Source organism: Myotis lucifugus, unplaced genomic scaffold (assembly GCF_000147115.1).
Source record: "Myotis lucifugus unplaced genomic scaffold, Myoluc2.0 scaffold_8, whole genome shotgun sequence".
Classification (NCBI taxonomy): Eukaryota; Metazoa; Chordata; class Mammalia; order Chiroptera; family Vespertilionidae; genus Myotis; species Myotis lucifugus.
The window spans coordinates 2,634,378-2,661,567 of NW_005871056.1; the positions used below are offsets into that span (position 1 = coordinate 2,634,378).

At 46.2% G+C, this 27,190-nt stretch overlaps 1 protein-coding gene across 1 annotated transcript in view; it reads left to right on the forward strand.

Annotated features, from left to right (window-relative positions):
- The first annotated feature begins 6 nt into the window (after window positions 1-6).
- The window catches only part of RFTN1 (raftlin, lipid raft linker 1), a 176,298-nt gene continuing 149,114 nt past the window's right edge, over window positions 7-27,190 (forward strand). The window contains exons 1-2 of the mRNA XM_006083664.3: window positions 7-132; window positions 14,295-14,447. Of these exons, the coding sequence (XP_006083726.1) occupies window positions 14,303-14,447 (145 nt within the window). The 5' untranslated portion in view covers window positions 7-132; window positions 14,295-14,302. The remainder of the gene's footprint in view (window positions 133-14,294; window positions 14,448-27,190) is intronic.

A 27,190-nucleotide genomic window follows, 5' to 3' on the forward strand; every position in this document is an offset into this window, starting at 1 on the left:
CCCGCCCCACCCACTGGTGCCCACGCCTTCTTCGCGCCGCCGCCTCTGCATGGCACAAACTTTCCTCCCGGGACGGAACACACTGTCTCAGGGAGCCCGTACCCGCGCCTTCTCCCCGGCGAGTCCGGAACGGTAGGTGGGCGCGCGGCAGGATTTGGGGTGTAGGCGGGCACAAACCCCTCCATTTGGCCCCGCTGCAGGACCCCCGAGGACAGGGGAGCCCCGCGTGGCGCCTCCCTGCAGGTTGTCAGAGCTGGGGCGTGCTTCCCAGGCGCCGGGGCTGCCAGAGGACCCTTCCTCTCCCCCCTCCCCCAACGCGCAACTCCCCCTCCCCCCGCGCACCTCCGGCCCGAGTTTGGCTGGGGTCGGGCCGATCCGTGGGGCACAGCAGTCTTGGGCCAACTTTATTGGGGAGAAAATCATCCCCGGCGCGCTGTGCGGAGAGGCACCCGAGCAATCTGTTGGGGGTCGTGGGTTTTGCAGGCTCGGGGACGCCTGGGAAGGAATCAGAGAGGAAGCTTCCAGGCTACAGGTGGGTCTAGGTCGGACAAGGCTGCAGGGAGTCCTCTGCAAAGATCAGGCTGGCGCTGGCCACGGAGTGTAGGTTCTGGAGGGAGAGAGCGTGGGGTGGGGTGGAGGCGGCTCCGGCTGCCCTTTTGCGTGCGCCCTAGGAGGTGAGTTTGCTCCCGGGTAGGAATGATGGATGGGTGGGAGCGGACGCGTTCAGAGGAAGCACCGCAGCCAGTAGAGGCTCAGATACCAGGGACTGGGGGAGTCCCCAGCGCTGAAAACGGGCATTTCCCCTTTGTAACGGGGTTTCTTCCCTCGACCTAACCCACTTTCCTAGGTTCAAGGGACGCCAAGGTGGGTCTGGATCAGGGTGGGGTGGTGGCAGCGTATATTTTAGGAAACCCAGTTGTCAGGCAGGCACCCCCTCCTCCTGGGCCAAGGCGCTTGCCCTTCACCTGTATCTCGCAGTGTTTGGCAGTAAGAACAGCGTGGAGGCCAAGTGCGAGACCCAGGCGCGCGCCCTGTTGCACACACGCTGGGCCGCCCTGTGTGCTTGTGGGTAGTTCCCAGGGACGCTGGGTGGTGTCCGTGAGTTTGTTAGGGGGCTTCAAAACAAACAAACAAAAAGTATTTTTTTTTCTCCCAAAAGTCTGGCACAAATCCCTACATTTGAGTGGTTGCCCTGGTTTCCAGCAACAGTCTCTTGTAATTGGTACAGCTGTTTTCAGATGCTGGGCTGGCAGTCAGGCTAGGCGTCTTGCAGCCCCTGCTATTGTGTGTCATCTCAGGATAAGCGAGGCCCTGCCAGGAAGGAAGGCCGGCGTAATGTGAGCGACCTCTGGGTCTGTGGGTAGCTCACGCTATGCACCCCCCGTGTCCCTAGCCACCGGGCCTCCTGAAATGTACCTCTGAACATCTGAATTCCCCACTAAGTTCAAGTGACCCCAGATGTCACCAAACCCGGCAGAGGGATTAAGCAACAAGTTGTTTGGGGCTCTCGGTGCATGTGTGTGCTAACCTCGGTGAAATCACTTTAACCTCAGAGGAGCTCTGCATCCTCTTTTGCCTCCAAGTGGGGTATCTGGCCGGAGAGCTGGGACGTCACCCTCTGGCTGCATTTGTAGAACAGGTCGCGGGGTTGGTTTTTCTTTGTTTGTCTTTGGCGGCATGGGCATGGGGCAAATGGAAGTGGAGTGTTGGACAGTTAGCTAATGGATTGGGTGCAGGCATGGAAGGAGAACAAATTGGGAATACAAGTCTGTGTGTCCTTTTTCTCCCTCTTGAGAAGGAATTTTTGGCTTACATTCAAATCACTGCTTTGTCTGTAGGGAAACAGGCAGAAAATCTTTGGCATGAGTGATGTGAGTTCCTGTAAAGCTGCTCGTGTTCTTGCAATCTTCGCTTTTCAGCAGCGCTGAAATGATGTGGGGCTGTGGCTGGGTGGGCACGAGAGCCTTGCCAAATTTCTGATGTGGTGGGCTAAGGAGAGCGCAGTAGGACTCTTTCCCCTGCCCATGTCATTTTAGAAAATGTAGGAAAGTTGCAACCGCAGTGACCATCCACATGCCTACACCTAGGGCCTGTGATTTTGCTATCTGGGTTTGACTGCCCATCTCTCCATCTATTCATCCCTCTATCCATTATCAGTCCGATTTACTGTTTTACTCATTTTAAAGTAAATTACAGACTTTGATACAGGTCACTCCTGAACATTTCAGCACCCACTTTATTATTTAGAGTTCAGTGTATATTCATGATTTTTCTTAAGGTATAATTTATATATGTATAGCGAAATGCAAAAATCTTGAGAGTAACATTTGTGTTATATTTTGACTGATTTTTACACCTGTATATACAACCCAGAGGTTGGGGAACGTCCAGCCTGCGGGCCGTATAAGGCCCTTGAAATCATTTGGTCTGGCCCTGCCAAGGCAACCACAGGCAGGACTCAAAATTCAATAAATCTAGGAGCTTTTTTCATAACAACATAAATGTATATTAAGTGAATTATATTAAGCAAATGATGTTGTAAATACCCAAATGGCCCTTGGCAGAAAAAAGTTTCCCCACCCCTGGCATTTGAAGGGGAATATTACTGTCTCTATCAAGAAGGAGAATATTACCATCATCCAAGAAAGTCCCTTCATCCCCATTCCCAGTCAGTCCCTGTCCCCACCCTTTCCGTGGCAAATACCACTGATTGCTTTTCACTCTGAGTTCCTTTAACTTGTTCTTGAACTTCATGTAAGTGGGATTCTACAGTGTTGTGTAAGGCTTCTTTCACTCAGCATGATGTTGAGATTTATTCATGTTGGGTGTTCAGTCATTTGGTCTCTATTTATTGCTGAGTTATAGGCCAGGTTATGTCTATGCCACAATTTGTTTATATATTCCTTTGTTGATGGACACATGACTTATTCCCAGTTTTTTTGGGGGTGGGGGAAGGGTATTGTGAATAAAGGTGCTATGAATATTTGTGTCCAAGTCTTCCTAGGGACATATGTTCTCATTTCTTGTGGGTAAATGTCTAGGAGTGGAATTGCTTGGTCTTAGAACCTCCCAAGAAACGAACAGACCTTTCCCCAACATGCTTATACCATTTTACATTCCCATCATCAAGAGTACAAGTGTGAGGTTTTAGAATACAAGTATGATTTAACTAGTGTTCTTCTGGGGCCAGAGGGGCCCAGAAATTGGGCCCACCTGAGACGGCGTGGAACATGTTGTTTTCAGAGGTGGAGGAGCTGTGAGAAATCCCCAACTCTGCCAGTAAATGCGTTTACAGTTAAATGATGGCAGGCAATCAGAGGGATATTTTGTTTTTAGAAATCTTCAGAGAAGGGAATTCCATAGGGGAATGTACGCTTGGTTGTGAAAGAAGGTTGACTGAGCGCTTTCTATATAAAGAAAAATAACCCCTGAACTCCACAGAATTCCACTAAACTTCTGTTTAGAGACTCCTGGGGGATTTCGGGCAGATTGGTCTGGTTGGTGTGAACTTGGTGGAGTGTCCCGTTGGATTTCACCGGCTCCGGCAGCTTGTTGAAAGGGGTTGTGTTTGCTTTGTGAGGAAGATCGGGTTTGGCCTTTTGAAGGCTCAGAACAGATTTCCTGTTAATGTGATTTGGCCTGTCGGTGAAAACATGGCCTGTCAACACCCCCCTTACTGTCCCTGCTGAAAAAATGGGCTGGTTCCCCTCAGGTCCCCTTATATCGCCATTCCTCTCTGGGGGCCAGCAGCTGAACCTGGGCTCTGCTGGTCCAGGAAACAAGAATGGAGCCTCCTTGCCTGCGAGGGACCCCAGGATGAAGTTTTTACATCTCCCCGAGGTGTCTCAGTGGGGGCCAAGCATTGCAGATGGTGAAGAGCCTTGAGACAGTGCACTCTGCGGACTGTTTTCCTCCATAGCCTAGCACAGTGATGGCGAACCTATGACACGTGTGTCGGAGGTGACACGCGAACTCATTTTTTTGGTTGATTTTTCTTTGTTAAATGGCATTTAAATATATAAAATAAATATTAAAAATATACATCTCTGTTTTACTATGGTTGCAAATATCAAAAATTTCTATATGTGACACGGCACCAGAGTTAAGTTAGGGTTTTTCAAAATGCTGACACGCCGAGCTCAAAAGGTTCGCCATCACTGGCCTAGCACATGCCTGCCACACAGTAGGGACACAATAAATGTTGGCTGAACGGTGCTTGGGATGCATGGTACCCACTAGGTGAGCACCTCTCTGGAGAGGCACAGTGAGTGCCGAGACTCAGGGCCCCAGACACACTTTACTCGATGCCACTTTCCATGGTAGCCTGGGAAACAGGTTCAAAGTGATGGGGCTCAGGAAAACTTTGCCGACTGCAAACTTTCGTAGGAGCAGCACCGTTCTTATTTTATTGCAGATTTTACTATTGTTATTCACGAAATAATAATTATAGTGACCACCTGCCAGCTGCTTACTCCTTGCCAGGCACTGTTAGGCACTTTACCTGTTGTAGTCTCTGAATTTAATTATCTGCTCTTTAGCCTCGAGGAAACTGAAGCTTAGCAAGGTTAAGTAAGTTGCCCTAAGTTCACATTTTGATGTTTCCCAGACGTTAAGGGGAGAGACTGTGACGCTCTGGTTCTCCAAATGCGTATTCCGTTCACAAGCACGGATTTCCAAATAGGCAAAGCCATACTATGGTAGAAATGTAAACTGGATAGGCAGAACACAGTCCCAGGCAACGACACACCCGGATCACTGTCTTCAGTCCTTTTCCTTTTTGTTTTAAGCTTGCTGAGTTTGGGGCAGCTGGGGCCTGTACAGAGGTGCTAATTTTGGTGACAATTTAAGATATTATTGGTTGATTAGGATTGTAATTTTATTGTAGGAAATGAAAGACATTGCCAGCTGTTTGGTTTGAGTGTCTGTAGCTGAGCTGTCCCAGACAGTAGCCCCTAGCTACCTGTGGCTGTTTACATGGAAATGAATTAAAATGAAAATAAAAAATTAAAAATGCAGTTCCCCAGTCTCACTAGCCACCTTCCAAGTGCTCAACATGTGGTTATTGCCTGCGGAATTGGACAGCACAGATAAAGAGTGTGTATGTGTGTGTGTGTGTGTGTGTGTGTCTCACCTGAGGATATTTTTTCCGTTGATTTTTAGCGAGAATGGAAGGGAAGGGGAGAGACAGAGAGAAACATCCATGTGAGAGAGACACATTGATTTGTTGCCTCCTGCACATGCCCCAACTGGTGCCGGGGAATTGAACCTGCAACCAGGTACCTGCCCTTGACCGGAATTGAACCCACGACCCTTCAGTCTATGGGCCGACACTCTAACCACTGAGCAAGCCAGCTAGGGTGATATGGATTATTTTCATTGTTGCTGGAAGTTTGTTTGATAGTGCTACTCTATAGTAAGCATTTCTCTTGTCTCTTTCAGTTGAAGAATTGGCAACACACTTGGCTAAGGCTTAGGCTATTTCTTACTGACAGAGATAAATTTAGCCAGATTTTTCTTTCATGTTTACTTTCTTAAAGGTTGTATGTGTGTGATCTTTCCTCTCATTCACATTCAGTTTTTGACATAAATTATTTTTTTCCCCTCCTGGGCCCCCAAAGGGGCTTTCCTCTATGATCATTGTACATTTCACCAAGATGCTTTCTCTGAAAAGATCAGTCCAGCAGGCAAACCATGGCCACTGCTTGAGCCCTGTTAATTCCTTACTCTCCAAATAAGAATTCAGTTCAGCTTTTAAATATGCATTTGTGTGGCTTACTCCCTACCTGGGCTGAATTCAGGAAGAAAAATCGCTCTCAGCGGGGCGAGAACCAAAGAGCTAGAAAATCAGGTCGCATTCTACGCGTGATGGCTGCCTGCCAAGCCTGAGATGGAGGAGACACCATTTGGGGTACTTAAGGGCTTCATTTTGGGGTATTGCTGGTCCGGCCCATCCTTGCGGTGTCCGGAGTGCTGGACAGGACAGGGCGGGCAGCCTCTGTGTCCTGCTTGTGCCGGACAGTGGGGGCCATGGTGCTGTGGCTTTCTCCCCTCTCTGCTGTACACTCTTCCAGAATCAGGTTCCAAGCGAAGGAGACACCAGCCCTCGGGTGTGGGGAACGGGACCAGCCAGAGGTGGAGAGTCAACATCAGCTGTGTTTTGCTCAGCTTGCTTGGTACTGACCAACTTGTGGTGTTTCCCCCACAGCCATGCCCTCCACACTTTTTCACACCGGAAGCGAAATTCACTGACAGATTCCTTTGGCTTTTACAACTAACAGATTCCTTTGGCGTTTACAACTAAAATGTCCCATTTTGTCGTTCCATAGGCAGACCCCGTCATTGTCAGCATTTATTTGTGTGTGTGTGTGTGTGTGTGTGTGTGTGTGTGTGTGTGTGTTGTGTTGTGTTACACGCCCTATTTTGAATTTCACTCTGAGGAAATACTTTTGGAGGAAACCATTCAAGTTTTATGGGATATCTCCCACATTCTTCAGATTTGGAGAATTTGTTGTAATACACATAATCCACCAAAGTTGGATGGCAAGAGATTAAGTTTTTCACAACCTCTGGTTAACGGAATTTGACTGTATCGTGTATTACCAAATTTCGGAAATAGTGAGTACAAGAAATGAGCCTGCTCATTTAAACACTTCATTAACTTAGAGAAGTCTCTTGGGGGTTCTTATGGTGCTTTGGGACATCTTATATGCATCCTTTTCAGTGTGGTGTAATTGTGGGTATAGGCAGGTTAAAAGGAATCTTTATAGTGGGTAACAAGTCATGCTATTAAAGTACTTATAATAGTTAACATTTAAAGTGATTTTTCTGGGTGCCTGAGTTCTTAGCTCTGTTAAATATGAACTTATTTAATCCTTACCCTACAGGTAGATTCTGCAGCTAATCCCCATCTTATAGTTGAGAAAACTGAGGTTAGGTTGCTTCCTCGAGGTAGAGACACTGGGATTTGAACCCAGGCGATGTGGCTCCAGAGCCTTTGCACCCAACCCCTGTGCTCTGCTGTTAAGAAGGTGAACTTGAGAGTGGCAGGCAGATTGTCCACTCTGGCTGCCAGTTAGACTCACTTAGGAGGCTTTAAAAAATACTGATGCCTGGTCCCCACCCCCAAATGCCTGGGCAGCAGGACTTGAAAACAACCAAGACTGAAAGCCACCTCCATAGCTCAGGGTTTCTCAAACTTGACTTGATTCAACCACCTGTTAAACAGCAGATTCTGATCCGCAGGCCTGGTCGGGGCCTGAGTTCTGAATTTCTTACCAGCTCCCAGGGATGCCTGTGCTGCTGGGCTAGGAACCACACATCCAGTAGCGAGTTCTCGCGAGTTCTCCTGAGAGAGGGCTGGTTCTAGCTGAGGGTGGTTGTGATACAGACTAGTAGGAGCACAGAAAGGTAAGTCCACATAAGAAATCCACTTTGACGTGGGGGTGGGGTGAGGGTGGAGTGGTAAGCAAGTGTTTTCCTTTGATAAATGCCCTTTGTATTCCTTATCTTTTGCTGTATAACAAATTACTCCTGAACTTGGCAGCTGAAAACAACAATAAACATTTATTATCTCACAGGGTGGAGTTGGGAATCCAGAGCAGCTTAGCTGGGTGGTTGGGACTCAGGGTCTCTCCTGTGGTTTGCAGGTTCAATCCCTGTTTTGGGTGCGTACGGGAAGCAGCTGATAATGTTTCTCTCACATCTCTCTCTCTCTCTCTCTCTCTCTCTCTCTCTCTCTCTCTCTCTCTCTCTCTCTCTTCCTTCCCCCCTCCTGGCTCTCTCAAATCAGTAACATATCCTAGGGTGAGGATTATTTTTTTTTAAAAAGTGGCACCACACAATAATACTATTTCCTATAGATGGTTCTTTTCCTTGGCATCGAATCAGGAGCACTTTCAAGGGTTACATTTTAGTTATCCTTGGGTTTCTGTCTTAGATTATGTTTGTAGGATATCAAGATTTGACACTATCTGAATAGTTGATTGAATTTTGAAGTTTTCATTTACGTTTCTGGGTTGAGAGAGACATCCCTAATTATGTAAAATATTTAAATTTGGATCATCAGTTCTTACTTTAGGTGACTGAATGATGTTATAAACACACTTCAGTCTTCAAACACGGGATTTGAGTGTAGAAATAAAAAATGAGTTCGCTAGCTTATCCAGCGTCATTGCACATAATTGCCCTGTCTCTGGTTGCTTGTCATGAGCTGTTGGCAATTGTTAAAATTAGCTTTACTGTTTGCCTCAGATTAGTGGCAAGTGTGGTAAATGAGGGCTCGCTCTTAATGAAACTAATTTGTATTTGAAAATATAACTACATTTATTGCCCCCATTATTTAAATGCGTGCATGCTAGTTGATAGAAAAAAAATGAGCCTTTCAACTCCAGTTCTTACAAACACTCACTGAAAAATCATCTTTTAAGGAGGCGATCCTTTTTGAAGTGGTTTTCCCAGTGTTTTATGGGCATCTCGGGAAGCATTTCAGAAACAAATTAGAAATCCTTCTCAAATAAAAAAACATTTTTAATTTCGACATTTAACACATTTAACATGACACAGGGCATCGTGCCCCATTGCTGATCAGCTTTCTTTGGAGCCCAGTCTGTGGCGAGGTGCTCCCTGATTATATCGCAGCAATTTTCTCTGAATGCCCTGCACTCGGCCCAGACCTCTAGTTGAGAGCAGCCAGCCTCCCTGCACCACGTGCATCTGTTCATTGTCTTTCTCCTCCTTTCACTTGCCATCCCCTTGAGGGCAAGTCTTGGTCTTCCCATTTTTCTTTTTCTTTAATATTTTTATTGATTTCAAATTAAGGGAGAGGGAGAGAGAGAGATAGAAACATCAACGATGAGAGAGAATCATTGATCAGCTGCCTCCTACATGTCCCACACTGGGGATTGAGCCCACAACCTGGGCATGTGCCCTGATGGGGAATCAAACAGTGATCTCCTCCTGGTTTATAGATTGATATTCAACTACTGAGCCACACCGGCTGGACCCATTTTTATATTTCTTAATCCATTACCTGACTCAAAGCAGGCCTTCACATATGCACATTGAATGAATGATTGAATGCATGAATTTGGAACATACGTTCCCTCACTCATGGAGCCCACAACTTCTGCATGAAGCTGGTCCACCATATATCAAACACATACCCATTCTAGACTTGATTCAGAAAGAATTGATTTTCCAGAACGTCACTATTTGAGGGGGTCTTTGCTTCCTGGTTATTTGCAATGTCTGGCAGAAGTAGGCTGAAGTAATTAGGAACTGGATGCTGACTAGGGAGGAAAATAAAGTCTTCCCTGCGAGGCTCCTGAGACCCAGCTGCAGGGATGTCTTCCGGGAAGGCAGGCATAAAAAGAAGAAAAAACCTCCTGAAGGATTGTCAAGTAATCTAAGCTCATCCAACGATCCATTAGCACATAAAATATGTAACCTGAATTACATTCGGTATCAGTGTGATGTGACTGTAGGAGTTTGGAGGGGCAGAGCTGTAGGGGTTGGATGGACCATCGCAAAGTACTGGGGAAATTTGGTCACACACAGGTGGTTTTTAGCATGTGTCCTTGACAAAAACAGACTACAACAAAAGGAGAATTAGGCATGAATAGTGCTGCTGCTCATGATTTCATTCAGTGAGCGGCATCAGGAGGGGGAGGGGCCAATCTGGTGGTCTCTAAGAGGGTCTTATCTTCCTCCAGGCCTCCAGTGGGGTCAGCATCGGGCCACCCCGAGTGTGTAAAGGGAATCATTCTTCATAGACAGGACCCTGCACTTACTGTACAACCCAGCAAGCCCACTCGGAGGCATTACCCTAGAGAAAACGAATGCCTCATAAAAACCTCTGTGTGAATGTTTTTAGTCACTCTGTCCATCAACCTAAACTGGAAATAATCCAGATATCCTCCCAAGGTTGAATGGCTAAAACAGGGTCACTAGGTGGAAGCCAACCTCAACTGGTGCTTGACCAAGGAGGCGATAGGCCATGGTCATTTTGAGCAAGCTAGGGTTATTAAGTTACAGATTGTATGATGAATCATCCTAAGCCTTAGAGGCCTACAACAGCAACAATGGCATATTTTGCTCAGGAATCTTCAGTTTTGGCAGGTCTTGATGGAAACAGCTTGCCTCTGCTCCACATGGTGTCAGTGGCTTAACTGAGGCAGAGGCCCAACTTCCAAGATGGCTCACTGGCAAGGTAGCTGGCATGTTGGTGCTGGCTCTGGCTTCCTCTCCACATGGGCCTCTCTTTGGGCTGCTTGGGCTTCCTCCTGGTGTGCTGGCTGGCTTCCAAGAGTAGGCATCCCAAGAAGCAGGCAGTGGATGCTCCCAGTTTCTTAAGTCCCAGATCCAGAAGCTAGCTCTGTGTCACTCCGCCCTGTTCTATTGGTCAGGCAGTCATGGAGCCCAGATTCAGAGGGGGGTGATATAGACCACATCTGAGCAGCAGGCATGTCAAAGGATTTGGGGAACACATTGAAAAAACCATCACCTTCTGCCCTGCTAGGGACTTTGACCCCCGAGGAAGATGTGCCTGAATGGCTGCATGAGGGAATGTACGGCCACACCAGAAATCATCTTGCCTGCACCAGGCAAGGCTGTTCACTTCACTCTTTCCTCTTCTCAAAGTCCCCTACCCAACCTTTGCCCCAAGCACCTTGTGGGATTCTAATATGAGCATGATTTGGGAGCTTCCTATAGTGAACAGTAAATTTACAAAACTCTATAGTAATGTAAGGCACTATTATATATCTTACTAGAGGCCCGGTGCATGAAATTCATGCACTTAGTGGGGTCCCTCAGCCTGGCCTGCACCCTCTCGGGGGAGCCCTCAGGGGATGTCCGACACCTTTAGTGCTGTTGCAGAGGTGGGAGAGGCTCCTGCCATCGCTGCTGCGCTCGCCAGCCATGAGCCCGGCTTCTGGCTGAGTGGCACTCCCCCCATGTGGGAGTGCACTGACCACGAGGGAGCAGCTCCTGCTTTGAGCATCTGTCCCCTGGTGGTCAGTGCATGTCATAATGACAGGTCATTCCACCATTCGGTCAATTTGCATATTAGCCTTTTATTATATAGGATTTTTCCTCCTCCTGTACACTACATTTTTGTGACTTGTTTCAGCATAGTAGTGACTGAATATAGATATTTTGGGAATGACATAAAAGTCTTCTCTATTTTGACAGAGGTGGGGGTTGGTTTGAAATGAAGGAATGAACTGAAAGGAATACATGTGTGCCAGTACTGGGGCCCTGGACACAAGAGTAAGAGGTACAAATTCACACTAAGGTTTTTTGTGTGTTTTTTAAAAATATATTTTATTGATTTTTTACAGAGAGGAAGGGAGAGGGATAGAGAGTTAGAAACATCGATGAGAGAGAAACATCGATCAGCTGCCTCCTGCACACCCCCCACTGGGGATGTGCCCGCAACCAAGGTACATGCCCTTGACCGGAATCGAACCTAGGACCCTTCAGTCCACAGGCCAACACTCTATCCACTGAGCCAAACTGGTTAGAGCCACACTAAGGTTTTGGTGGCCAGTAACTTCTTCTCGTATCTCCCTGTCCAGAGAGAGCTGTGCTTTAAGAGCCGTTGCTTAATCAGCGTTGCACACACTCCAAAGAAAGGCATCTCTAAAGTTGGAGACCCCAATGAGTCACTGATATTACAGTTTTGCTACTGTTTGGCACTGTTTCTCTTTTCTTTGTCTGATCACATAGATGATTTGCCTAGAGCTGCATCATATCCTGTGAGACAAGCACAGTGTCATTTGGGGTGAACTTGGGCAGAGACTTCTAGTTTAGATTGAAACTTTAACTCAAAGTTTTAAATTGGGAGAGTTTCTCTAAGGCTCCTCGGCACACCTCCACCACCACCACCTGCCCCATCCTTGTCGGAGTCTTTCTTACTCACCTTGGTAACCCTCTCCTCCTTTTTTCCTGCTGTCAGGGAACCTGTCCTATAGCAAAGAAATTAAATCATACTAAAGTGTTAGTGGCTACCCGGGGCTTAGTTTGTTGCCCTTCCCATGGAGATATTGGTGGTTTCCAAGGAGATGCTGAGCTAGAGTGATTGTGATTTCAAAGAAATGAATCTCTAATGCTAGACCTTACCTAACAGGATAGCAAGAATGAGAGAGTTTTTTGAGGAAGAGGTTTCTTCCTGGAGATCCTCAAACACTCAGTCCTTCTTAGGAAGTGACTGACTTGGTGAGCCTCCGGGTTATTTCCAGTTCTATTCCTGTGGTAACAGTGCTCATTTCACCAGGGTTACCTGGTCCCTAAGACGTAGGAGCCTCCCATGTCCACTTCTCTTCTGCTTCGTTGAAGCAGATGCCAGCTGGCTTGCCTTTTAGCAGTTAAATATGCAGCCTCTGTACAAATCAGCTATTAAATCTGCAGAACTAGAGTATTTTACAAGTAATCAGTCCATGCAGATTGCACATAAATCATGTCTGCTCTGGCCCTTTGGACGCTAATGTTCCCTTATTAAGGCATAAGTAAGCCTTCCTGTTCTCATCCATCCTTCCAGACTTTTTTTAATTACTGAAAAGTATAGCCTGCTTGTCGCTACACCCCCCTCTTCCACACACGCCCCCCCCACCTTTTTTGAGGTTCATTTTGTTTTTCTGGAGCTTGCCAAATTGCCGTAGGAAGCTGGGTACCCCGTGAATGGATTGAGCAAAAGGAAATTCTTATCTCTAAAAGGAAGCGGTTACCACGTTTCTGTTTGTGATATTCTTGGCCAGTTAAAATTTCTGTGAAATATGTTCTGATGGCAGCACCAGTACCCCAGGGAGGGGGGAGTATTGGTCATGCTCGGTGCACAAAAAGGAAAATATCTTCCACTGAAGTCTTGGAGGTGGAGGGGGGGGGAGATAAATAAGTCATTTCATGAATGTCATTCTGCTCCAATACACAGAGAACTTGTGTTGCTTTTCACAGAAGACTGAAAGCTCAGCCACCCTAATATGCACATTATTTTAACATTTTCCCATTTTCTTTTCAAACTGTAGCTACACATCTTCACTCTAATATACTTGGATTTCTGCTTCCAATTTCGCCGGCCCTGCTATTAGTGTTCGGCCAGTTTTTCTTTTGGTCTGAAATGACTTTCTAGGAACATGGAAGCATAGTATTGTTCCTGTGGTTTGGTCTAAAGAAGAAAAATTCAGGGCCTTTACATCAGGCCCATAAAAATACTACCGTCTCCGTTTAGAGATGTTTTATGAATATGAATTCCTGTCTAAATAATTCCTGCTGAGGGTGGGAAGGACTTTGGAGTTTGGAAATTGTAACAACAACTTATTATTTTCTCTTAGCAAGCACAGCGAAGGTGACACATCTCTCTTGTGTTTTTTTTGTTTTTTGGGTTTTTTTTTTTTTGATGGGCTGACACCATAATGCACCGTATTGCTTTTTATTTTATTTTTTTAATTATTTTTTTAAAATATATTTTATTGATTTTTTACAGAGAGGAAGGGAGAGAGATAGAGAGTCAGAAACATCGATGAGAGAGAAACATCGATCAGCTGCTTCCCGCACATCCCCCACTGGGGATGTGCCCGCAACCCAGGCACATGCCCTCGACCGGAATCGAACCCGGGACCCCTCAGTCCGCAGGCCGACGCTCCATCCACTGAGCCAAACCGGTTTCGGCCCATATTGCTTTTTAGATCCTGATTTAAAATCACGTACCCAGATCATAGAACTGAGGCACTGTGAGGTGTTATTTTCCTCAGAGAGGGGGAAAAAGATAGAGAGCAGGTATGCTTTGGTGTCATTTCATAAATCACAGGATGGCTGGTGATGACATCTTAACAGAAAGAGGAGCCAGCCTGGGTACTGAGCGCTGGGCCGCCGGTGTTTGGGTCATATAGTAAACTAGAGGCCTGGTGCATGAATTTGTGCACCGGTGGGGTCTGGCTGGCCTGCCCCGATAGGGGCCGATTAGGCCAGGCTGGCCCAGGGGAGGGGATGCAGGAGGTTGGCTGGCCGACCCTGCCTCCATTCGGGGTGGGGGAGGCCAATTAGGGTTGAGTCGGCCGGGGGGGTGGGGCTGTAGGTGGTTGGCCGGCCGGCCCCACCCCCTGGTCGAACTCCCGGTCGAGGGGACAATTTGCAGATTAGCCTTTTATTATATAGGATAATACTCTAGATTTCATAAAGGCCGAGGTGCTTTATGTAGTCTTCAAAGAGATTATGCGGTCTTTTGTACTATGGTGTTTAAAAATAAAATCTCAAAAAACAATCCCCACCCCCCTCCTCTACTTCCCTTTTGTTGGCAGCTGCTGAGATGGGTTGCGGATTAAACAAGTTAGAGAAACGCGATGACAAACGGCCTGGAAATATCTATTCAACTTTGAAGAGGCCTCAGGTGGAAACCAAGATAGATGTGTCCTATGAATACCGCTTCCTGGAGTTCACAACCCTGAGTGCCGGTGAGTACAGCCACCCCCGTGTTCTGGGGACAGATGCGCTCCACCCTCGGCAGGGTCTGCAGCTGAGGCTGCCCCATCAGTGTGTGTGTGTGTGGGGGTGCTGACAAGGACATACTGGGGAGGTGGGCAGGGGGGAGGGCTGTGGGAAACTCTAAAGCAGTGGTTCTCAACCTTGGCTGCACATTAATCAGGATTTTAACAAGATTCCCGGGTGATTCTAATGTGCAGCCAAGGTTGAGAACCACTGCTCTAAAGGGTTGGCCTGCCCAAAGGGGACTGCTTACAGAAATCCATATTTTTTTGTGTGAAACCCTTTCACATTGTAAAAGATAGTAACTAATTAAAATGATAATCAATTAAAACCCTATGTGAGCCGACTGATACACATGAGTGGGCTGAACTTGCCCATGGGCCAACCAGTGTGCAGACCCTGCGTGATGCCAAGCCACGTGGAAAAGGAAAACGTGCCTCATCTCCTCGTACTAATCTGGCCATCCAGCCCAATTCCCCTGCCCATGGTTCCCCATCTTTCAAGAGTGCATGTCAGCCTGGGCTTTGCCTCACCTGAGCCAGGGAGTGTCCAGATCACCTGCCACCAGCAGCCTCCCTCGGGCACCGGGTGGCTGGCAGGTGACGGTCAGTGGTTTCCTCCCGGAGCATTTGCTGAGCGCTGAGCACTGGCCTTGCAGAGTGTCGGCTGGTGCTGCAGGGCAAGGGTTTCCTGGAGCCTCTTACCTGGAGGTAGAACAACTCATACACATGAGGTGAAAGCTCAGCACGTTATAATGCAAGTTGGAAAACACGTGAAGTATGTTTTTGGAAGAGGAAGGGAGCATTCTTCCTTATGGGGCAAGGAAGGGGGGTAGGGCCATCCCTGGATGTTGTGAGCATAAACCAGGTGCTACAAAACTAAAGCATCTTAAGATACTTCCTCCCTGGGTTTCTGAGTGTATTTTAAGCTTCTCGTAACAGAAAAGAGAATTAGTGGGACAAGGCCTCCTGTCTGTGGGTGTGAGTCCTGGCTCTGCTCTGGAGTCACTGGCCAATGGCTAGGCCTGCAGCATCCTCAGCTATCAGATGAGCACATGAATATCCACCTCAGGGCAGCTGTGATGGTTAGGAGAGGGAAGATCTGTGAAGCTCTTAGCACCATGTCTGGCACGTAGTAGGACTACTAGTAGTACTACCACTCCTCCTCCTCCCCCTCCCCCGCCATCTCCCTCACCCCACCTTCCTCTCTACTTATCCTCCCCCTTCTCCTCCACCCTCCTCCCCTTCTTCCCTTCTTCCTCCTCCCCTTCTTCCTTCTCCCCCACTGCTCCTGCTGCAGCCATCTCCCAGCTGAAGCTCCACCTGTTTCCCAAGCCCTGGGAAAGATGGACAGCCGGGTGTCTCTGTGTACCCCTCCAAGTCCCCCAAACTGAACCCAGCAATTTCCTCATCAGGTTGCTTTCCGCTGGCCTCTTAAATAGCCAGACTTGACGCTTTAGTTCCCTGTGACCATGCCCTCTCCTCACCCACAATTTCCATTCCGTCACCCAAGCCTATTAAAACTACTTCTAAAAATTCTAGAAATGCTTATAATAGAGCTAATGTAGCCCAAGCAAGTGCAAACACAAAATTATCTGGAATATCTGGTCAACCATTATTTGTTCAATGACTATTTGAGTGCCCACAACATTCTAGGCATTGTAGAATGATTAAGGAAAAAGAAACAAAAAAACAAAACCAAAAGCATGTATAGGGAGAAAGATTGGAAGGAAATGTATGGAGATGTTATAAATTGATTGTCAGGGTGTTGATATTATGGGGCGATTCTTTTTCCCCTTTTCACATATTTTTTTTGCATTGCAGTGTATTTCCTCTGTTATTAAGAAGGGTAATTTTTGCTGACCTCCTCTGTCTGCCCACTGCTTCCCCACTCATCCTCTGAATCACTTCCCTAACCTCCTAATCTGTCTCTGCTTCCTTATGCGCGTCATAGCACCCACACTCTATTTTCTTTGATTGAATTACCTCTTTTTCTGATTATAAAAGGAACATATGCCCATTATAAAATGTTAGGAAAGACATTAGAAAAATCCTAACTGGTCTCCCTGCTTCTGCCCTTGTCCCCCTACACCAGTGATGGTGAACCTTTTGAGCTTGGCGTGTCAGCATTTTGAAAAACCCTAACTTAACTCTGGTGCCGTGTCACATATAGAAATTTTTTGATATTTGCAACCATAGTAAAACAAAGACTTATATTTTTGATATTTATTTTATATACTTCAATGCCATTTAACAAAAAAAAAATCAACCAAAAAAATGAGTTCGCGTGTCACCTCTGACACGCGTGTCATAGGTTCGCCATCACTGCCCTACACTTCACATCACCCTTCTGCTCAAAGTCCTGCCATGGCTCCCCTCACCCTGAGTGACACTGGCCTCCCTGTGTCCTCATTCTCCTGCCATTTGTCCTGCCTGTCCTGCCACTGCAGCCATGCTGTTTCCCGGAGCCCCTAGGCCTCCTCCGGGCGTTTGCACTGCCTGTTTCCTCTACCTGGAAGTCCTCCCAGATATACCCTTCACTCAGACTCTTAACCCCCTTCTCTGTGGACTTTTCCCTGACCACCTACTTAAAATCTCCACCTACCCTCCAGCCCCCCATCCCTTCCCCCTCCATAACACGTCTTACCTCTTACGTGCTGTATGTTTTGCTTATTGTTATTTGCGTCCTTATTTGTTGTCAGTAGGAGGTGGAAGCCCTTCTACTGAGTGCAGTGCAGGGAATTCTGGCTATTTTATCCTGGGCTGTATCTTAGTACTTAAAACAATGCCTAGCACACAGTAGATATTAATACATATTTGTCGAATGAATACTCAATGTATATTTTTGTATCCTGCTTTTTTGCCACTTAACATTGTATAGTGAGGCATGCCCCCTGTCGTTCCATATCTCCCCAAAATATGATTTAATGGCTATACATGATTTAATCACTCAGCATACCATAATTTATTTAGCAGTCCCCTTTTATTGGACACTTAAGTTATTTTGGGCTTCGGGCTAATATAAATAATGTTGTGATAAGCCGTGCTGGACATAAATCTTTGTGCACATTTCTGATTATTTCCTCAGGAATTACTGAGTTGAAAGATACAAATGTCGAGACTCTTGACAAATTTGCTAAATGGCCCTCCAGCTAGGACCTGTTTGTGTAAAACACAGATCTGATCCTGCCGACCCCTGTGGCTGGTTCCCTGCCTGGATGAATGAAATGGAGCTTCCTGCTGGTGCTCAGGGCTCTCAGCTTGGCCTGGCCCTTTGCGGGCCCTCCCCCAACTCATCTCTGGGAGGACGTGTGCTGTGGCCCTTGGCCTTGCCTGCTTCCCCCGACCCCCTGCCCTTGCCCAGGACCCTCACTTCCCAGCTTCCGGACTAGCCCAGGGCCGGCCCCACCCCTCCCTGCTTACCAGAATCCCACCCATCTGCAATTGTTTCTTCTTGACCTCCATCCAGTCGGAATTACCTTTTTCTCTACACCAATAGTTTGTCAGTATCATCCTCTGATACTTTATTACATCATAGATTATACTTATTTGTGTTTCCTTGAGAGCAAAGACCAAGCCTTGCTCATCTTTCCAGTCTTCCTTCTCGTTCATGCTTCCTGAATAGCGTGCCCTGAATAGTCAGTCGTGTTCTAGTAAACCTTCAGAGTAAAGGCTGCGTATGCTGGCTCCTTTCCCTGGCAGCCTCTCAAGTCCTTTCTCAGAAGTCCTAATGGGATTGTTCGCTGTGGCTCCAGAACGGAGCCAACATTTCTCGAGAGCCTACTGTGTGCCAAGTCCTGTGAGGGGGCATTGCCTTCCTCACCCGATTTCCCCTAACTTTTCAACTTTGCTGAAGTATAATTTGAGCCCCTGACACTGCAGGGTCGTGTTAGGCCTGTGAAACCTTCATTTTGTCAAGATACAGAACCTTGCCATCTCCCCAAAGGTGTGCTCGTGCTCCTTGGGGATCCTTTGTCCAACCCTTTTGTCCCTAGACAACCAATCCTCTGCTCTGTCTCTGATTTTATTTACACAACTTTCTAGCATATTCTGGTCTGGCTTTTCCCATTCCATTGACTTATTTTGAGATTCATTTGTGTTGTTTGGTGTGTCTGTAGTTCACTCCTATGTTACCGCTGAGTTGTATTCTCATGTATGGATGTACCACAGTTTGTTTTGCTTTTCACCTATTGCTAGACATTTGGGTCATTTCTCTTTTGGGGTGATTACAAATTAAATTTGTCTTTGTGTGGCTTCTGACGTCATTTTATCCTCACAGTATCCCACTGAGGTATATAGTTCACTCCTATCTTTTTTTTGTTTTTGTTTTTTTTTTGCTGATGAGGAAACACTCAGAGAGGTTAAGTAACGTTTCTAAAGGTGCAGTGCTAGGAAGTGACTGGGGCAGAATTTGAACCTAGATCTCTTGGGCATCAAAACTCTTGAGCCTTATAAACCGCAGGGTGCTAGACAAATAGGTATTAACACCAGTTAGAACATTCTTGTTAGGAAACTTGTGTTATCATAAATCTTTGTGCACATTTCTGGTTATTTCCTCAGGAATTACTGAGTTGAAAGATGCGAATGTATCTTTAGAACATTCTCGTCAGGAAACTTGTGTTATCATGGAGAGGGACGTAAAAATGTCCCTCTTCCATGTGGTTTTGGCCATAGAAGATTTTCCAGTAGCACTGGATAGGCTTATTTTTCATAGAGAAGATGCTCATCTGACTTAACACATTGCCACCTGCGACCTCACTTGTAGGGCGGGCAGAGGCGACAAGCAGCAGGAATCTCACAGTGAAGCGCACAGCTGCCAAAAAATCTCAGTTCTGGGTGATGCGATCAGGTCTTACATTTTCAATTAACTCTGGTCACCGAGGGATGAACTCGCCCTTTGATGGGTTTCATCCCAGACGGAGGCCCATAAAGCATTACAATTTCCGCACAACGGTGCCTCTTTATCCCTTTTACATGTGCGTTTTGCCAGCTTCCCTGTGCCAGGCCACTCTCACACCACTTGAAAGCTACCTGTGTCAGCTCCATCAGAACCGACTGGGTTTTATATGTGCTCAGTGCCTGGCATGGTTGGCACAGTGAGTGATCTGTATAATGAAGCTAGTGCCTAGAGCTTGATCTTTGCTTGAAAGTCCTAGTCCTACACCATCCGGTGTAGCAGCCACCAGCCATATGGCTTTTTAAGTGTAATAATTAAAATAAAATAAATTTTTTAAAATTCAGTTCCTCTGACACACTAGCCCCACTTCAGGTGCTCAGCAGCCACAGGTGCGGATAGAGAACACTTCCATTGGCACAGAAAGTTCTGTTGGGCTGCTCTGATCTGTTTTCAAGGAAGGATAACTCAGTTCCAGGTCTGAATCTGCATCTCTAATTCAGATTAATGTACCATTTTTATTATGAACGCTTACCGTTGGGGTCTTTAGGGACCGTAGGATAACAGTTCATTGGTCCCACAAATATTTATTGAATGCCAATCTGGGGCCAGGATGTTGTGTCCGAAGGACATATGGGTGAACCAGATAGGAGGTTTATCCCGATTGTCTTAGCTCAGCTGCCATAACAGAATACTCCATCCTGGGTGGCTTAAACTACAGACATATATTTTCTCATGGTTCAAGAGGCAGAAAGTCCGAGATCAGGGCGTCAACATGGCTGAGTTCTGGTGAGGACTCTCTTCCTGGCTTGCAGACAGCCACCTTCTTGCTGTGTTCACACATCGCTACGAGAGTTCTCTACTGTCTCTTCTTATGAAGACATTAATCCTATTGGATTAGAGTCCCTCCCCCTTACTACCTCCTTTAACTTAAATTATTTCCTTATTTCAAATATAGTCACATTGAGGGTTAGGGCTTTCACATTTGAATTTTGAAGGGACACAAATGTCTAGTCCATTTGTTTCGATTGATTTAAAATCTCTTAAAAATGAAGAACCAGGCGATTGTAAATACTCAGTGCTAAAGTGATGGTGATCGAGGGGACATGGTAGCTCCCAGTCTTTCTGGAAGGGTGTGTGTATGTGTGTGTGTGTGTGTGTGTGTGTGTGTGTGTGAGAGAGAGAGAGAGAGAAGGAAGGCTTGAGATGTGCAGGTGGATTTGGAGTTCGCTAGGCAGAAGGATGAAGGTGAAAGGAGATGATGTTTTCAGGTAAAAGGGATGACCTAGCGGAGGGCCCAGAACCCAGAGACTACACTCTATAGAGGGGAAACTGGCAGCAGTTCAGTTTAGTTCAGTGGTTCTCAACCTTCCTAATGCAGAGACCCTTTAATACAGTTCCTCATGTTGTGGTGATCCCCAATTTCATTGTTACAAATTGAACATAATTAAAGCATAGTGATTAATCACAAAAACAATATGTAATTATATGTGTTTTCCGATGGTCTTAGGCGACCCCTGTGAAAGGGTCGTTTGACCCCCAGAGGGGTCGCGACCCACAGGTTGAGAACCGCTGGTTTAGTTGGAGTGTGGCCTTTGGGAGAAGAAAGTGGGACCAGATGACTAAAGGTCTTAGGTCTTGGCCTGAGGAGTCTAGATTCTCTCAAGAGCACTGAGGGTTTTCAGGAGGGGAGAGGTGACATTATCAAATTCATATTCTGAAAAGTCTGCTCTGGGTTTAGATGAAGAAGGATAGAAAGAGTACAACTGGGGAAAAGGAAACCATTTGGAAGCCATTGCAATCATCAGGCAAGAGGTTAAGGTAGTCTCAGCTGAGGGAGTTGCAGCTGGGACACAAGAGAAGTGGGTGGGGTCAAGAGAGATCAGGAGGTGGTCCCAGAGTCTGATTGGCAGGTCAGGGAGGGGCTGGTAGAGAGGATGTGGGTTTGCTGGGCACCTGGTTGGCTGGTGTGAGGGCCACACAGCTGGCTACTCTAATTCTGCTTTAAAGCATTTTCAAAGAACACTGCCACTTAATCATCCAAGTAGCCCTGAGAACTGGAGGGAAGGTATTGCATTTCTCTCTCTCTCTCTCTCTCTCTCTCTCTCTCTCTTTTTTTTGATGAAGAAATCGCCTTGACAGATAGTTAAGTAGGAAGTGGGACCAGTGTTTGAAATCTCTTCACTCAGGAATTTTTGTACTGCACTCGAAAGAGGGCTCTGTGCCAACCTGTGAGGCCTATTGGCTGGTGTATTTATTTAAATAACCATGTTGAGCTATAACTTATATACAATAAAATACACCCATATTAAGTGTATAGTTTTATGAGTTTTGATAAATGTGAGTACCCGTGTAACTACCACCACACTCACGATACAGAATTTTTCCAGCACCCCCAAATATTTCCTCCTGCCTCCTTCAGCCCTTATCCCAGACAACCGCTGATCGGCTTCCTGCCACTGTAGATTCCTTTTGCTTCTTTCACAATAGCATAGGAATGGAAGCACACAGTGTAGGTTCTTTGGTGTCACACTTCTTTAACGCAGCACAATGCTTTTGCGATTCATCCATGCTGTTGCATGTATTACGAACCCATTCCGTTTGGTTTCTGAGAAATATTCCATTGTTTGGATATGCAAACAGTTTGTTTAATCATTCTCCTGTTAGACGTTTGGGCTGTTCCCAGTTTGGGGCTATTATCCAACAAACGGCTATGAACATTTGTGAGCAAGTCTCGCGTGTGGACGTAGGTTTTCATTTCTATTGGGTAAATATGCAAGAGTGGAATTGCCGGGTTGTTTGGTAAATGTATGTTTACTTTTGTCAGAAATGGCCCAGCTGTTTTCCAAAGTAGTTGCACCATTCTTCATTCCCAGCAATGTACGAGAGTAGTAGCTTCATTTATTACATGTGATAATTAGAGCTATTTATTTGGTACCTTCTGTTGTGTTAGTCAATTTCAGACCAGCTAACAGCAGTCATAGGAGGTGGGTGGAATCACCTCCGTGGTATATATAAATCGAGATCTTGAGTTTGGAGAGGTTATAAAAGTAACTTGTCCTGGGCCACCAAGCGGTTGGATGTTGGTGGCACATCCCGTCATCTTACTGAACACTGCAGCCTTCACTTTCGGCTCTTGGTCCCTGAATCCCCTGCACACAGTGGGGAGTTTAAACTAAGTGGAAGGGCTTCACCAGGAAAAGGTTGAAAGGAACTCATGCTTTATCGCACGTCTCCTTCAAGCTGGTCTTCTGTTCCCCCTCTTACATTCTTGCTTGTAAAACACTCCCATGACACACATTGCAATTTCTAGGATCAGTTCTCATGGCCACATTTTTAAAATTCCCATCTTTGTGGTTTTCCTGCCTGAGAGGTCTTTAAGCGCCGGCCTTTGGGATTTTTTCTTTGGCATTGTGCTGACCAGGCTCATGCTTGGATTTTGGCTGCCAGCATTTTAACGTTAAGCTCTGAATATCAGTTTGGGGTGGCCATGATAATAACAGAGGATGACATTCATTATGCAAAACATGCACATTGTGTAACGAATCATGTAAGGGTCCCATTTTTATTGAACTTCCAGTCTGGGTAACCGTAGCCCTAAACACAACTGCCGAAGCAGTTGATAGTCATTGTCTATGTAAATTGTCCTTTAAATCTCTCCTCACAATTAGGAAAGAGCCTAATCTAAAAAGAAGGATCACGACTTACATTAAGGTCTAAAAATTAACAGACTGAAGTGTTTTGGGGCTAAGAGTGTGGGTGCCTAATGGCCAGTTAAAAACCCTGGCACTGTCTGATTTCATGGGTTGTGAAGGGAGGTGATAAGCAAGGTTTAAGACAGCATCCCAAATAATGTTAACCTCCAGAGACAGACTGCGAGCCTTTAGGACTAATCATTTTTTTAACAGAGTGTTTCTCCAACTTTGAGGGAGATTCAGAATCAGCTGGAGGGCTCGTTAAAACCCAGAACCCCAGCCTCAGCCCCAGAGTTTCTGATCCATTAGGTCTGGGGCAAGGCCTGAGAATATGCATTTGTGACAAGTTCCCAGAAGTTGCTGGCCTGGGGCGGGGGTGGGGGGAGTCACACTTTGAGAACCTTCGAAGGCCAGGTAGAGCGCAAATTTCTTTTATCTAAGTGGAGATAGGAGAGAAAAATGATACTGGTGTGATTTTTTAAAGCAGTGGTTCTCAACCTTGGCTGCACATTAGAATCACCTGGGAATCTTTTTAAAATTCTGATTCCGGAAATTCTGTTTCTTTGTTACTAATGTTGTGGCCCCACCCCATAACAAAGAAACAGAATTTCCGGAGGATGAGGCCCAGAAATCAGGATTTTAAAAAGATTCCCAGGTGATTCTAATGTGCAGCCAAGGTTGAGAACCACTGTTTTAAAGTATATCATTAATTCAATAAATACATTCACACCTAATTGTATATTATGACCAACTCATTTATTGCCTTAAAGTAGCTTTTAATGTATTTGGAAAGACAGGCCATCCTCCTAAAAAAGAATACCAGTTGATGCAACTTTGCTTTAGCCCAGTGATGGCGAACCTTTTGAGCTCGGCGTGTCAGCATTTTGAAAAACCCTAACTTAACTCTGGTGCCGTGTCACATATAGAAATTTTTTGATATTTGCAACCATAGTAAAACAAAGATTTATATTTTTGATATTTATTTTATATATTTAAATGCCATTTAACAAAGAAAAATCAACCAAAAAAATGAGTTCGCGTGTCACCTCTGACACGCGTGTCATAGGTTCGCCATCACTGGCCTAGACCTACATTTTCAGTTACATGGCTCATCACACTTACGTCTAACCACTCCATCTTAGAAGCAGGTCTGCTGGCTGTGGTTGGCCCCGGTAGTCATGTGATTCAGCCTCCTCCTTGGCTCCCTTTTTGGGAAGACTTTGCCTTAATTAGGTCTGCACCCCCTCTGTTCTCTGCACCCCCTTTTATCCTTTTGCCTTGCCCCTGCCAGTCTGACCAGGCCCCATAGAAATGACGTAATTGGCAGCCTAGAACAAGCGTTAATGGTCTGAGCTTGAGTCCTGATGTACCCGGGAGTTGGCGAGGAGTGACACCTGGCCACAGGTGCCTTCAGGTGTGGGTTCCCCTTTACCGGGAAGCCCCACATAGGAAGCTGTGGAGAAGAACCAGGGGGTGGTTATTTGCATTATAGGAGGATTCTTGGTTTAAAGTGGGTTTCACCATGGGGTTCCTTTAGATGGAGCCTCGAGTGCTCTGAAGTGTTTGTTTTGCCATCCTTAATGAGGTGTCTATCGCCTCATGATACCTGCAGCTTTGAACATAACAAATTCATCTATAATATTTGCGGCTCTTCATCAGAATTAAACATAAAGTCACTGATGTTGATGGCTTTTTTTAATCAGTAAAACAAACAAACCAATCTTAAAGCAAAATGTGAGGAGCGAGCCATGGAGGAAGGGAGGTGGATGGATAAAAGGAAGACCAAAGCAGCCCATGATGTTATAGCAGGAGTCCCCCCAGGTCTGAGTTAGGGGGGTGCCTTTAAGCTCATCCCCAAGGGAGGGTCCTCCAGCTGCATGGCAGAAAGGCTGTTCTGCTCCTGGGCCTTCCCTTGACTTGCTGAGAATCCCTGTGATGAGCAGTGAACTTAAATGATGATGATGATGATGATGATGATGATGATAGTCTTTTTTTTTTTTGAGATGAAAGAATATTTATTTGGGAAGCATTGATTCAGGAAGAAGCTCAAATAATGTTCTGAGTAGGAGACAAAGGCAAGGAGTATGATGAGAAAAGGAAGGTGAATGATTATATTAATAGGAGGAAGGCATTTCTAGATGATGATAGTCTTAATACTGTAATAGTAACCCCAGTAATTACAGCTAATGAGCCACACACCATGCTTAGTGTAAGTTAGTCCTCACCGGATCCTGATTTTACAGGTGAGGAAACCAGGCTCAGAGAGGTTACCCGACATGCCCACTGTCACACAGCAAATATGTAATGGGGCTAGAATCAGAGACTTGCCTTCTTCAAATCATTTGCTCTTATGCAATGTTGGCTAAGGAACAGGTCCCTCGGGTGCAGCTTTGAGATGTGGTAGGCTCTGGGCTGTCATTCAGAGATCCCAACTGGGATGGCCTTCCCTTCCATAGAGCCCTGCTCTGGGAAGAACTTACCTGTCTGCTTGGTGAGTCATGGGCATGAAAATAGCAACTGAGTGTTATGCCGTGGAGTTTCCATGCAGCTTCATGTACTTAAGCTCGAGGGATCCTTGCACCTCCAGAGGTGATGTTTCAGTCTCGTTGGATAGATGGGGAGGCTCAATCCCAGGGCGCACCTGGCTTGCAGGACCACAGCTTGAACTTGGGTCTCCCATCTCCATGTGGCCTGTGCATGTCACTGCTGCCCAGGCCCCTTGAGGTCTGGGGGTCGGAAGCTACGTTAAGATCATGCTGCCTAGCCCTGCCAGTGTCGTTCAGCAGTTGAGTGGCTACTTATGAACCAGGAGGTCACAGTTTGATTCCTGGTCAGGGCACATGCTCAGATTGCGGGCTCAATCCCTAGTAGGGGGCGTGCAGGAGGCAGCCAATCAATGATTCTCTCTCATTATTGATGTTTTTATCTCTCTCTTCCTCTCTGAAATCATTAAAAAAGTATATATTTTTAAAAAGATCACGCTGCCTATTGCCCGTTGGGAACCACTTTTCTTATTTGCCAAGGTCAGGAATGTTGGCTAAAGACCCAGTAGAGTACAGTGTTGGCTTCTGTTTGTTGCTGGTTTTTAAATAGCGCTGTTTGAACTCTAGCTTCGTTTGGAAGACCCGGTCTTGAACTTGGGTACGTGTGGATGGCTGCCACTTAGTCGCAGCTTTGTCACCGTGCCAAGCTCAGATTTTATCCTGGGCTGAATATAGACTCCTCCTTTGCTGAAAATAGTGTGTGCTGTAAGGTATGAAAATATTTTTCTTTCCTAGAAAATCATTCCTTGTTCCTCTAGGTAGCATCGACTTCTGTGAAACCATCTGCTCTTCCGACATAATTTCCAGACTATTCAATTAAATAGTTTCTCCTGACCCACTTTCAGCTTCTGTTTCCGTTCACTGTTCATTAATAAATTGTATTGTAGAGTTTTCATGGAGAATATGTGTGTGCGTGTGTGTGTGTATGTGTGTGTGTATTTAATTTCAGTTTGGGCAACAGCCATTGTCGGGCCCTGTGAATTTATTTAATTTCCTACCTGTGTTTCACTTTTGTTCTCAGTTTCTGTAACTGCTAAGAGTTGGTTGCATTTTTTTGTTTTGTTTTTAAGACTTCATGAAAGGAAGTCTATGACTTGAGTTATGAGTTAAGGTTCTGGTTGGGAGATGTGCTAAAAACAGACCCTGTTTTTTATTTGTTTGTTTGTTTTTCAATTTTCCATCTGTGTTTTTTTTTTTTCAATTATAGTTCACATTCAATACTATTCTGTACTAGTGGCCAGTGCACAAAATTTGTGCATGGAGGGGGTGTCCCTCAGCCCAGCCTGCACCCTCTCCAATCTGGAACCCCTCGGGGATGTCCAACATCCCTCTCGCAATCCGGTACCACTGGCTCCTAACTGCTCACCTGCCTGCCTGCTTGATCACCCCTAACCACTCTGCCTGACGCCTGCTCACCCCCAACTGCCCCCCGCTGGCCTGCTCGCCCCCAGCTGCCCCCCCCACCAGCCTGTTCGCCCCCAACTGCCCCCTCACCAGCCTGCTCACCCCCAATTGCCCCACGCCAGCCTGCTCGCCCCCAACTGCCCCCCCCCGCCGGCCTGCTCACCCCCAACTGCCCCC